Genomic DNA, 13,867 nt, shown 5'->3' with positions numbered 1-13,867 from the left:
ACACTGTTTTACATTCCCACCAGCAGTGGATGAACTTCCAAATTTCTCCACGTTTTCTCTAATATTTATTATTTATTTATTTATTTAAAAACTGGATTTCACCATGTTGGTCAGGCTAGTCCTGAACTCCGGACCTCAGGTGATCCACCCGCCTTGGCCTCCAAAGTGCTTGGATTACAGGTGTGAGCCACCATGCCCGGTCATTTGTTATTTTTTTTTAATTTAAAAAAATTGTTTATTTTTACAGAGGTAGGGTCTCCCTCTATTGCTCATGCTGGACTACAGTGGCATGATCATAGTTCACTGTAGCCTTCAACTGCTGGGCTTTAGCAATCCTCCCACCTAAGCCTCCCAAGTAGCTAGGACTACAGTTGCACGCCACCATACCTGGCTAATTACTATTTTACTTTTTGTGGAGATGGGGTTTTGAAGTCTCATTATTGCCTGAACTGGTCTCAAACAACTGGCTTCAAGTGATCCTCCTGCTTCAGTCTTCCAAAGTTCTGGGATTACAGGCATGAACTACCAGTCCTGCCCTTGTTTTTTTTTGTTGTTTTTTTTTTTAAATGGAGTTTCACTCTTGTTGCCCAGGTTGGAGTGCAGTGGTGTGACCTCGCCTCACTGCAACCTCTGCCTCCCAGGTTTAAGTGATTCTCCTGCCTCAGCCTCCCAGGTAGTTGGGATTACAGGTGCCCACCTCTTCAGTAGAGACAGATTTCAACATGTTGGTCAGGCTGGTCTGGAATTCCTGACCTTAGGTAATCTGCCTACCCCAGCTTCCCAAATTGCTGGGATTAAAGGTGTGAGCCACTGCTCCTTGCCAATAATCGCCATTCTTATGGGTGTGAACTGGTATCTCATTGTGGTTTTGATGCATATTTCCCTAATGATTAATGATGTTGAGCATTTGTTTTATTTTGTTTTGTTTTGAGACAGAGTCTCACTTTGTCACCCAGGCTGGGGTGCATTGGTGTGATCATGGTTTACTGCAGCCTTGATCCCTCAGGCTCAAGCGATCCTCCCGTCTTAGCCTTCTGGATAGTTGTTGCTATGGGCACACACCCCCACACCTGGCTAGTGTTTTGTATTTTTAGTAGAGAATGGGGCTTCATGGTGTTGCCCAGACTGGTCTCAAACTCATGGGTTCAACTGATTCACCCGCCTCAGCAACCCAAAGTGTTGGGATTACAGACATGAGCCACCATGCTCAGCCCGGCATTTTTTTTTTTTTTTTTTAATGTGTTTGACATCTGTATGTCTTCTTTGGAGAAATGTCTATTTAAGTCCTTTCCTCATTTCTTGAATTGGGCTTTTTGTTGTTGAGTTGTATACTCTATTAAATTTTCATCCTTTCCTTGGGTTGCCTTTTTACCTGTTGATAGTGTTTAACATGGAAAAGTTTTTAACTTTGGTGAAATGCGGTTTGTCTACTTTTTCTTTTGTTGCTTGTGCTTTTGGTGAAATATCTAAGAAGTCATTGTTAAATCAAAGTCATATAGATTTTCCCCTATGTTTTCATCTAAGAGTTTTATAGTTTCAGCTCTTATATTTCAGTCTTTCATTCTTTGTTGATTTTTGTCTATGGTCCGAGGTACAAATCTAATGTAATTCTTTGGCATGTGACTATTCAGTTCTTCAAACACCATTTGCTGAAAAGACTGTCCTTTCTGCATTGGGTGGTTTTGGCACCCTTGTTGGAATCATTTGAACATATATACAAATAATTCTTAACTTCTGTTGCTCTACCTTTTTCAATTTTGGGCTCTCTATTCCATTAATTTGTATATGTCTGTCTTTATGCCAGTACCACACACTGTTTTTTTTTTTTTTTTTTAGACAGAGTTTTGCTCTTGTTGCCGAGGCCGGAGTGCCATGGCGTGATCTTGGCTCACCGCAACCTCTGCCTCCTGGGTTCAAGTGATTTTCCTGCTTCAGCCTCTGGGTAGCTGGGATTAGAGGCATACACCACCATGCCTGGCTAATTGTTTTAGTAGAGATGGGGTTTCTCCGTGTTGGTCAGGCTGGTCTTGAACTCTGATCTCAGGTGATCTGCCTGCCTCGGCCTCCCAAAGTGCTGGGATTACAGGTGTGCGCCACCACGCCCGGCTAATTTTTTGTATTTTTAGTAGAGATGGGATTTCTCCTTGTTGGTCAGGCTGGTCTCGAACCCTCGACCTCAGGTGATCTGCCTGCCTCGGCCTCTCAAAGTGCTAGGATTACAGGCATGAGCCACCGCGCCCAGCCCATCCCTGTTTTTTAATATCTTTTTACAGTTTTATAAAACCAATATTTTTTACTTGAGGTGAGGTAAAGAAACTCTTAGAACCTTTGTTTTCTGGTTTTATGCTGCCCTAGGCAACCTTGGCTAATTTTAAGAATCTCATCTCCGTGTATTTATTTATGCCTTGAGAGATTTAGGTTCCAACTACATTTGCTTTTTAATACTCTCCTTTGAGCAATCTCACCACCAGCCACACCCACATATATATGTAACATACTCTACATGTACACTGAAGAGTTCAGCGCAGCATACCATTTTGAGTCCTCCGGAGGGTCTAGGTAGACCACAGCTGAAGGAGGAGAGCTGATCAGCTCTTCCTTTCTCTCTTGACTCTGTGCCTGCAGGTGTTCTTTAACTATTTGTTTGCCCTGTCAAAGGCAAAGTGCATTCTCTTGTGATAACAGAGCAGTTTTTAACTTGAAAAAGGGAGAGCAATAGGAGCTAAAAATTATTTGGCTTTGTTATAATTGGGGCATATTAACACAAAATAAAAAGAATTACTTGGCTGCTTAGGTTTCTCTAATGTGTAATTCATTGACTAATTTTCAGTGTTAGGTTGCTGCTCTTTGTATTCTTTTGTTATCCTTTTAATTTAAGCTGTTAGTTGATTCATTTTGGTTTTGTTTTTATAGAAACTAAGACTTTCAAATCCTCAAAGTTATCCTTTGACAAAGCTTTCTTTAAATTCACTGCATTATAGTTGTTGACTATAATTTTAAGTGTAGCCAAGTTTGCCTGTTAAAAACAGGAGTTCATTCTGTGTATTACTGAGTAATTACTCTGTATACCAAAGTTCAGTATCCAGGACTTAACTGTGTTTAGGATTGAACATGAGTGTTCTGTTGTGTCACAGTAATACTTGGTAATGAGCCTAAGGCAGATGGAATAGCAGCTCAGGCATTCCTTCTTTATCACTAGTTTTATCCGAAGTGGTCCTCTTAAGCTTCTTTCATGTTGCTTTGTTGCCATATTAGAGTCCATTAAGTCCTTACCCTTCTGTCTTTCAAAAAAAAACCCTCTGTGAAATTCTTTTAGCTGGTGAAGCATTCTGACTCCAAAGCTAGCCCTCCTGTTACTCTCCTTTTAAATTTACATTGCTTTATCTTGCTAATAACATGCCAAAGTATTATCAGTTCACATAAATTTGCCACTCCGCTGTCTCCATTGGCCCTGGGTATGGCTAAATGATTGAGGCAGTGGAAATAACATACTTTATTCTCTGGCTCACTGTAAATGTACACAGACTCCAAAGTTCCTGTTTTTGGGTCTTGAGTTTTAGGGACAAAGGTTTGCCATGCTTGCAAGCTCAACGTTTTTCCCTATTGAACAAACTAGCCGGCCTTTATTTCAAGCTGAATCACTTTTTTATTTATGGAAGGAAAAGGTTTAGAGGAGAAGAACATATCTTTCATTTATCCTAGACAAATAATCTAATTTCCTCTGACAGTCAAACTATAGCTTCACCTAAGCCACTGATGCAGGAAGTTAGGTTTTATGTAACACCTCTAATCTGGTAAGTAGGCTTGATGTCTCTGAGATTGAAAGAAACAAGAATAATCAGAGTGATTTGTGTTAGGTGATCCTAACCTTAGCCTGCTCTGGGTGTCAGGGAAATTAACCTCAACAGTGTTGGTTAGAAGAATTTTTCAGTTTAAAGAAATTGGAAGCTGGGGAATCACAAGGCAGGGATTGTTGTTTCTGTCACTTGGCTTTAATAACCAGAGCCTGTTTAGTATTTGTTTTTGAAGGATGGGATATGTCTTCAAAGAGGAGTCTTGCCATGTTCAAAGCACAATTAATGCTATTTTCCTACTGAAGTGCATACTGCCAGTTTTAAACAATTTCTTTTACTTTCCTGTGCTTCTGTAGATAATTGCTTTTACTGCCCAGTTGTTAGAATGTTACAACTGGAAAGGGACCTAGAAGAGTGATTATCTAACTCCATTTCCTTATTATACAAATGAGGTAGAACCAGAGTTTTGGTGTCTATAAAGTTTATATTGAGAGATTAAGAAATAATGAGGCCAAGAGGAAAGATGTAATAAAAATGTAATTCTAATAATTATAATCTGGATTCATAGTGTAAAACATTCAGTCCTTAGATATGAACCTGCTCTAATGATGCTTTACTGTTCCGTAAAGTAGAAAATAATTAACTTGTCTTTTTGCTTTCTAGAGTTTGGGTAAGTCTAACATTTATAGGCCCAAATAATAAAAAGCCCTCAGTGGACTAAGCAGCCTTGTTTTTTTGTTTGTTTTTGAGACAGGGTCTCAGGCTGGAATGCAGTGTCACAATCATGGCTCACTGCAGCCTTGACCACCTGGGCTCAAGTGATCCTCCCACCTCGGCTTTCTGAGTAGCTAGGACTATAGGCATGCACTACAACCCCTGGCTAATTAAAAAAATTTTTTTTGTAGAGATTGTGTCTTGCTGTGTTGCCCAAGCTAGTCTCAAACTCCTGCTCAAGTGATCCTCCTGCCTTGGCTTCCCAAAGTGCTGGGATTATAGTTGTGAACCACCGTTTCTGGCCTTATTACGATTATTTTTTAAAATGGCTTTCCTTTTCTTGTTTTTCCTTTTGCTATTTGCCTTTTTATAAGGTAGATATGGCAGAATTGCTGTTTTGACTGAGCTTTTGCTGGAAATCCTTAGCTGCTTTTGTCACTCCAAAAGCAGGGTGAGACCAAATGAAAAAACTTTCAGCCAATCTTCAGTTTGTTTTTAAAAAATGAGACTGGGGGCTGCGGAAGTGATATTTTCCTTAATTTCCCAGAAACTTTAAGCTCTGGCAGTTATCATATTATTATTGCTACCTTTTTTTTCCCTCCCAAGATGGAGTTTTGCTTTATGCCAGGCCGGAGTTCTGATTTGTGCCTAGCACAATCTCGGCTCACTGCAACCTCCACTCCTCCCCCCTCTTCCCCACCCAGCCTCCTGGTTCAAGTGATTCTTCTGCCTCAGCCTCTGGAGTATACGCTGGGATTACAGATTCCTGCCACCACACCCAGCTAATTTTTGTATTTTTAATGGAGACAAGGCTTTCACCATGTTGGCCAGGCTGGTCTCAAACTCCTGACTTCAGGTGATCCACCCACCTCGGCCTCCCAAAGTGCAAGGATTACAGTGTGAGTCACGGCGCCTGGCCTATTATTGCGTCCTTTTAAAAAGGAAGTTATTGAGTGGTCTGGCCATTCTCTCTGACCTACCTTTTGGACTTTAAAATGTCTTTCTAGTATGGTAGGAATGGCAAAGTCAATATGCTGCCCTCCAATTGATGCTTCAGAATGTTCTAAACCCAGTTTTTATTTTGGCACATATCCAGTTGTGCTCCCCCTGCCAGCTATTTTTGGCACTGTCATGAACTTGGAAATTAATGATTCCACTCACAAGGAGTAGAAAATTTTGTTCCTTTTCAATTTTAGAAAAGCTTTTATGTTGTTTCTGGGTACTCTTACTAGTTTGTTAATGTGCCTGTCAAATTGTGCAGTGTTAAAAACATGCCATTATGGTTGGGATTTCGTTGAACTCTGAAATTCCATTAGTAATATGTGCCTCTGGCCACTTGCAACAGAAATAACACTTTTGAGTGTTATTTCTTTGATAAACAAAACTACAGTTCAAATCAAATACTACAAAAACTGATGATTGGTGGTTCTACCCATAAAAGTGTAAGCCTGAAGAGGCCTAGGCCGACTGCTATTTCTATTTAAGGATCAGAGAAGCTTTCAGGCCCTGTGGAGTCCCCAGATGTACTGCTTTCTAAGGGCTACTATTTATGTATAAATATTTGGGGAGGATTGTTTTTTTTTTTCTTTCTATGCCTAGTTTGTTTAGTTGGGGAGGGATATTGTTATTTAGAGAAATTACTTTAAATTCTCCTTGCTTAATCCTTGCCTTCCTTCAACCCTCTGCACATGTACACAAAGCAACAATAAGCACATATCACTTGAAAATTTGAGAAACCTAGGTATTCTGTGTGGAAACATGGCCAGTTAAATGGTTCTTCATGGAAAGATCTGTTTTCCATTTAACTCCTGTTTCGTGAAAAATCTGGATCTGGATCTGGATCTGGATCTAGAGTGTCCTTATAGATTGCAATTCCATGATTTGTAAGAAGGAAAGGAAACGATTTGGAGAAGATGATCAGATGCCTGAGAGCTGAGATCTTGGATCCAAATAGCTTGGGTACTATCCTTTTTTAAAAAAGTATTATTATTATACTTTAAGTTCTGGGGTGCATGTGCAGATCTTGCAGGATTGTTACATAGGTATACACATGCCATGGTGGTTTGCTGCCTCCATCCCCGTGTCACCTACGTTAGGTATTTCTCCGAATGTTTTCCCTTCCCAATCTCCCCATGCCCTTCCACTTTTTTTTTTTTTTTTTTTAAGAGACAAAATCTTGCTCTGTCATCCAGGCTGGAGTGCAGAGGTGCAGTCTTGGCTCACTGCAACCTCCGCCTCCTGGGTTCAAGTGATTTTCCTGCCTCAGCCTCCCAAGTAGCTGGGAATATAGGCACGCACCACCATGCCCCGCTAACTTTTGTATTCTTAGTAGAGATGGCATTTCACCATGTTGGCAAGGCTGCTCTCTAACTCTTGACCTTGTGGTCCTCCTACCTTGGCCTCCCAAAGTGCTAAGATTACAGGTGCGAGCCACCATGCCTCTGGCCCTCTTTTTTTTTTTTTTTTTTTGTTTTTTTTTTTTTTTTGATAGGGAGTCTTGCCCTGTTGCCCAGGCTGGAGTGCAGTGGCACGGTTCTCAGCTAACTGCAACTTTTGCCTCCCAAGTTTAAGTGATTCTTTTGCCTCAGCCTTCGGAGTAGCCATCATGCCCGGCTAATTTTTGTATTTTTAGTAGAGACGGGGTTTCATCATGTTAACCAGGATGGTCTGGAACTCCTGACCTCAAGTGATCTACCTGCCTCGGCCTCCCAAAATACTGGGTTTACAGGTGGGAGCCACTGTGCAGGCCAAAGGCACCATCCTTTATTAGTTGTGTAGCCTTGAGCTAGTTACTTAACCTCTTAGTGCCCAGTTTCCTCATCCAAAAATGGAGATAATACTTTTATTACATATAACCTAAGATGCCATTGATTATAAGATACAACAGTATTTATGTACCACTTAAAAATTTTGTTGCTTTTTAATTTTAGAATTGAACTCAGGTGATTCACCTATGTTGGCTTCCCAAAGCACTGTCATTAAACTGAAATATACCATCATTTGTAAGAACCTTCTAATTTCAGAGGTGCTAAAATGTAAAAAGATGTGCATCTTAGAATTGATGGCATATACTAATACTTTGATAGGATTCTTGTAAGGATTAAGTGACTCAACATTTATAAAGATCTTAGAACAGTGCATGGCACATAGTAGGCGATATTTATGTGTCATTTATTATTATTATTAGTGTTACCTATCATCATTTTCTTTTTGAACCCACTTATTGCTTAAGTAGTCACAATTAGACAAATGCCCTTATATTCCACCATGTCAAATATAGATTTATATAGATGAATATGTACTTTGACTTATTGAGAAATAGTATATTATGTAATATACTCAACTCTGGAGCAGGGCAGCAGGAATTCAAATCCTAGCTCTGCCACTTATCTGTGACTTTAGGCCGTTAACTTAAATCTTTCTTTTTATCAGTTTCTTCTTCTATAATGGAGATAATAATTCTGTTTTAGATACATTCGTATATATAAAGATCTGAGTTTATGGATTACCTTAGTCATCTCTTTAAGGTTCCCTAGGGTTATGTTTCTCACTTGGAGTATTAATGAAAATGAATATTTCTAAAAATCACATTGAGAGTTCAAAGTTTTAAAATAATGGTAATATAATGTTATTATATCTAACACTTACTAGCATTTACCATGTGCCATGCACTGGTCTAAACACTTTCACATATTTATTTAAATTTCACAACTCTATGTGGTGGGAGCTCTTACTGTCTCCATTTTATAGATATGAAACCTGAGGCGCAAAGAGTTCAAGTAATATACCTGCAGCTATTAAATGATGGAACTAGGATTCAAACCCTGAGAGACTGGCTCTAGAGAGTATGCTGTCAATACCATGTCTCTTCAGAAAGTATTTTTTATTTTTTTCTGTCATGAAGGGGTATTTTTTAACCAGGCCTTTTTTTTTTTGTTTTTTTAGGCGAAGTCTTGCTCTGTTGCCCAGGCTGCAGTGTAGTGGTATCATCTCAGCTCATTGCAACCTCTACTTCCTGGGTTCAAGTCATTATTTTGTCTCAACCTCCCAAGTAGCTGAGATTACAGGCGCCCACCATGATGCCCAGCTATTTTTGCATTTCTAGAAGATTCAGGGTTTTGCCATGTTGGCCAGGCTGGTCTTGAACTCCCGACCTCAGGTGATCTGCTCACATGGACTTCCCAAAGTGCTGGGATTCTAGGCATGAGGCAGTGTGCCCAGCCAGCCAGCCCTTTTAATTGATTTTTTTTTTTAAATGATTGTAAAGGTGCTAGAAATAAAAAGAAAAATATCTATTCTCCCTTATCTGTATTTGCAAAATTCAGGAAGCTCTCATAATGAAAATTTTTCTTTAAGTTTGGTATAAATTCATTTAATTGGCAAGACCTGACTTGAACCATTATAAAGCTATTTGAAGTCTTTAGCCAAATTAGTATGACTGCTCCATGTTTTGTTGCAGAAATGTTAATGTGTTTGTAATAAGGGCACTGCCCTGAACTCCACTGGGATTATTATGTAATATGTACTTTATGCTCTGTATTACCTTTCTGAAATTCAAAATATTCTGAATTCCAAAACACCTCTGGCCCTGAGTTTCAGATGATGGATTGTATACCAAAGATTTTTTTCCATTTCATTGAATAAATGTTCCTTTAGCTAATACTAAAACAGGACTTAGTCATGTACTTAATTTTCCCAAATAATGTTTATTTTTATTTATTTATATTTTTAAAATTTAACAGGTTTATTTTTAATTATTATAAAGTTGAACCTCTGAAACTTGTTCACTGAAACATTTTAACTTGCATTAATGCTTTACGTCTCCGCATTTATATTAAAAATTCACACACAAATGAAAATGGAAAAACTGCCAATACCTGATTTCTGTGTCCTATTGTTCCACTCGCAGTCATATACTTAGGTACCTTTTGACCCCATGGAAAAAAAATTATCTAATGTTCAGAACTACCAATAAAGAGGTTTGTTTGTTTGTTTGTTTTTTTGAGAATGAAATGTTTCCCATCATAGTGGATTCTTAAGCATACTCTCCATATATGCGGTGAGCTGGCTGGATGTCTTTTGGCATAATTGTTTGGCATGGATAGCACAAAGGTTGGTGTCTTCAAAAAGGCCAACCAGATAGGCCTTACTTGCCTCCTGCAAAGCACCGATAGCTGTGCTGTGGAAGCCCAGATCTGTTTTAAAGTCCTGAGCAATTTCTCACACCAGACGCTGGAAGGGAAGTTTGCGTATCAGAAGTTCAGTGGACTTCTGATAACATCTAATTTCATGGAGTGCCACAGTACCAGGCCTGTAACGGTGAGGTTTCTTCACCCCTCCAGTAGAGGGCGCACTCTTGTGAGCGGCTTTTGTAGCCAGTTGCTTCCTGGGTGCATTACCACTGGTAGATTTGCGGGCAGTCTGCTTTGTACTAGCCATGGTATTAGAGATGTCCTTACTTACCCCTCTTCTCCTTCGGCTGGAGCTCGGCAAGCAAGAGGCGGCACTGGCGTTGCAGAGTGACGCGGTGTGGTAGCGGCTGCAAACACAATTAATGATGTTTATTTTTTTAATCTGATATTTTTTGTTTTTGCTAGAGCTCCTGAAATTATTCTTGGGTTACCATTTTGTGAAGCTATTGATATGTGGTCACTGGGCTGTGTGATAGCTGAGCTATTCCTGGGATGGCCTCTTTATCCTGGTGCTTCAGAATATGATCAGGTAAAAGTGTTTATTTGGGTGGAAATAGAATGCAAGTAGTTACTTGTGAAATAGATTCTAGAGAAAGAGAAGTACTAAGTACTAGTGTAGTATTTAGATACTAGAGAAAGGGGTAGTCCAATTACTACTCAAAAACTTTTTAAAGAATAGTAGAATTTTCTCATCTTGCTTATTAGCCTAAAGTATGTTTGCAATTCTATAATTAAAAAGAATTTTATTTTATATTACTTAAGGTTGATACTTTGCTAGATCTGAGACTTAAATTTCATTAACTAATGTACTTTGTGAGTTAGGAAAGTAGAGTAAGGATGAGGAACTGGAATTTTAAAAGTGAACTTCTACTCATGAAGAGCTATTGTGATTTCCTTTTACACATGATATACTGAAGTACTGTCTTCAGACTGAAACACTTTAGGTCCCAGAAGCTGTGACATATTTGGGTCTCTAAAATAAAAGTTAGAAAAGAAATCATCTGAGTTGTAGTAATATGTGATATATATCTCAATATAAACAAACTTTAGAAGATATGCTATAATTTTCTAAGGAATTGGTCCATGAAGGGAGAATGTTTTACCGTGAAAGTTAATTATGAATTATCATTTCTTGTTATTTTTTATTTTTATTTTTTTGAAATGGAGCCTCACTTTTGACCAGGCTGTAGTACAGTGGCGTGATCTTGGCTCACTGCAACCTCCGTCTCCCGGGTTCAAGTGATTCTCCTACCTTGGCCTGCTGAGTAGCTGTGATTACAGATGCCTGCCACCAGGCCCGGCTAAGTTTTGTATTTTTAGTAGAGATGGGGTTTTACCATGTTGGCCAGGCTGGTCTCAAACTCCTGACTTCAGGTGATCTGCCTGCCTTGGCCTCCCAAAGTACTGGGATTACAGGCATGAGCCACTGTGCCTGGCCTTCTTGTTATTTAAAAAAAATGTTCCTACCCTCTATGATGTAAGCTCCTTGAGGGTAGAGTTTGTTTCATATCACCAGTGTATCCTCAGCTCCTAACACTGTATCTGGTACACAGTAAGAACACAAGGTTTTTTTGTGTTTTTAATTTTTATTCTTTTAGAGACAGAATCTTGCTTACTCACCCAGGCTGGAGTGTAGGTATGTGTTCATAGCTTACTGTAGCCTCCAGCTCCTGGGCTTAAGCGATCCTCCCACCTCAGCCTCACAGTACAGGTGCATCCACCTTGCCTGGCTAATTTTTTCATTTTTAGTAGAGACAGAGATATTGTTGTATTAGCCTAGGCTGGTCTCAAACTCCCGAGCTCAATCTGTCTTCCTGCCTTGGCCTCCCAAAGTGCTAGGATTACAGGTGTGAGCCACCATGCCTGGCCTATATTGTCAAATATCTTGATATGTCCGTAAATATACTTTAAATCCTATTAACTGGAAACCAAAATACCATTCAGACATTGTAAATGTATTCCAGTTAATAGGATTTAAACAGGAAATCATCTGAGTTATGGTAGATTCCACAGATTTGAAGTATTGGAAGTCAACAGGAAAAGCAAAAAAGATCATAGCCGAAATTGTCAAAACTGGGTTTCCTTTTAAATAATAGTAGCTGTGGATGGGTTAGTATATATAGGTATTTACAGAGAAATTTCAGTTGTATTGATTAAAGAATTGATTTCTTCCTTTGGCGAAAGTTAATAATGTTTTATTGTAAAAGTCTTTAATAATTTCCCTTTTCACTCCAGACTGATATTTGATGGTTTTGATATTTCAGATTCGTTATATTTCACAAACACAAGGCTTGCCAGCTGAATATCTTCTCAGTGCCGGAACAAAAACAACAAGGTTTTTCAACAGAGATCCTAATTTGGGGTATCCACTGTGGAGGCTTAAGGTCTGTCTTCCCTGCTATGCTTCCCATTCCTGTACTCCACCCCTCACCCCCCCCCACCAACTTTGAATTCAAAGTTTAGTTATTAAATTCTTCAGGTAGAAGAGGGAAAGGAGATGGGGAAACATTGTGAAAAATTATTTCATCGTACCTGTTTGGTCTTATCCATAGTTGAAAAACAAAACATTAAGTGCTAGTTCAGTTGGTTGAGGTTATTTTGTATATGTTCAATCCGTAGCTGATAGGAAGTTTGGAGAGTAGTGCTCACCATTAAGTGATAGAAGAACTAGAAGTATTTAGTAAAGACTGATTTTTAGAGAATTCTTAATAAACATGATAAAAATCATGTAATTTTCTAACTTCCCACATTCAGGCCTTCTCTATTTTTTCTTGAAACAAATATCTGCTTTTTGCTTCGGAGCTTACTCTCAGCTTCAGAAGTATCTGAGTAATTTGACTTACCCCATGACTGTGCCTCCGAGGCTGTTGAACAGTTAGCATTTGAGATAGCAGTTCATTTCAAAGTAGCTTTAAGAGGTCAATGGTAATGTCCCTTTTTACCTGACATTCTTCAGGTACTATGCTGTAACATTGCTTGCATGTTTATTTTATCACTGTTGAAAGGGTGGCTGTATCAAGGTCACATCTCTCCACTGGAAGATTTTGTGGTTGTGAATTACTTTCATGTGTACCATCTATGGTTGGCAAGATGATGACATTTGTCTCTTGTATTCTGGCTTTAATTTTGGATAAAATGTGAAAATAACATACAGATGGAATTTTTAAAAAAATCTTTATTTTATAGACACCTGAAGAACATGAACTGGAGACTGGAATAAAATCAAAAGAAGCTCGGAAGTACATTTTTAATTGCTTAGATGACATGGCTCAGGTGAGTACAGAAATTTCAGAAAATCAGACATTTATGTATTTTTCAATCAGAGACATGCTTCTTTGGTTATACTAAAGACAAATTTAATGTTACTTTTCTAGTATTTGTTTTGCTTTATAAAAAATGTGTTAATCTGCCATGTATTTAAAAGAACATTTAAATCCTAACAACATATATTTTTAGAATCATATATTTCTCTCTTGCTTTACTTAACTGGTCTTGTTACATAGCAGTGTTTTAAAATATTACTTACGAAAGTTTCTTGTCCCATTTTCTCTGTTAAATACTTATGAGCCATTTTATGTTACAAACTCTGAACACTTTATACTTATGTCATTTAATCTTTTCAACTATAGAAACTTTTATATTTAGGTAGTAACAATCACTATTGCTTAACTTGTTCCACTTTTTTATTTTGAGATAGAGTCTCACTCTGTTGCCCAGGCTGGAGTGCAGTGGCATGATCTTGGCCCACTGCCACCTCTGCCTCCTGGGTTCAAGTGATTCTCCTGCCTCAGCCTCCCAAGTAGCTGGGATTATAGGCATGTGCCACCATGCCTGGCTAATTTTTGTATTTTTTTAGTAAAGATGGGGTTTCTCTGTGTTGGCCAGGCTGGGTCTTGAACTCCTGACTTCAGGTGATCCACCTGCCTTGGTCTCCCAAAGTGCTGGGATTACAGGCATGAGCCAATGTGCCCAGCCCCCAAATTTTTAATGATAAGAAATTGTTTAGCTTTCTTCTACCATTGAATTTAGATGAAGATTTTAATTAAGCAGAATAAAACGAGCTTCCTCCTGTGAAAATGATTACACTGTCATAAAAAGAATTTCCCCAGGTTTCTCTTTTGGTCATTAGACACACACACACACACACACACACACACACACACACAC

At 38.8% G+C, this 13,867-nt stretch overlaps 1 protein-coding gene across 6 annotated transcripts in view; it reads left to right on the top strand.

The window, feature by feature from the left end:
* HIPK1 (homeodomain interacting protein kinase 1) overlaps window positions 1-13,867 on the top strand; it is a 57,913-nt gene that overhangs the window by 14,970 nt on the left and 29,076 nt on the right. For all 6 annotated transcript variants that reach the window (XM_032249685.1, XM_032249684.1, XM_032249683.1 and 3 more), the window contains 3 exons: window positions 10,106-10,229; window positions 11,965-12,084; window positions 12,887-12,973. In XM_032249685.1, coding sequence (XP_032105576.1) covers window positions 10,106-10,229; window positions 11,965-12,084; window positions 12,887-12,973 — 331 coding nt within the window. The remainder of the gene's footprint in view (window positions 1-10,105; window positions 10,230-11,964; window positions 12,085-12,886; window positions 12,974-13,867) is intronic.

This window comes from Sapajus apella, unplaced genomic scaffold, assembly GCF_009761245.1.
Source record: "Sapajus apella isolate SASKATOON/1434 unplaced genomic scaffold, GSC_monkey_1.0 scaffold69, whole genome shotgun sequence".
NCBI classification, from domain to species: Eukaryota; Metazoa; Chordata; class Mammalia; order Primates; family Cebidae; genus Sapajus; species Sapajus apella.
Note: the sequence above shows the minus strand (reverse complement) of the source record. Positions and strands in the feature narration are given on the sequence as shown.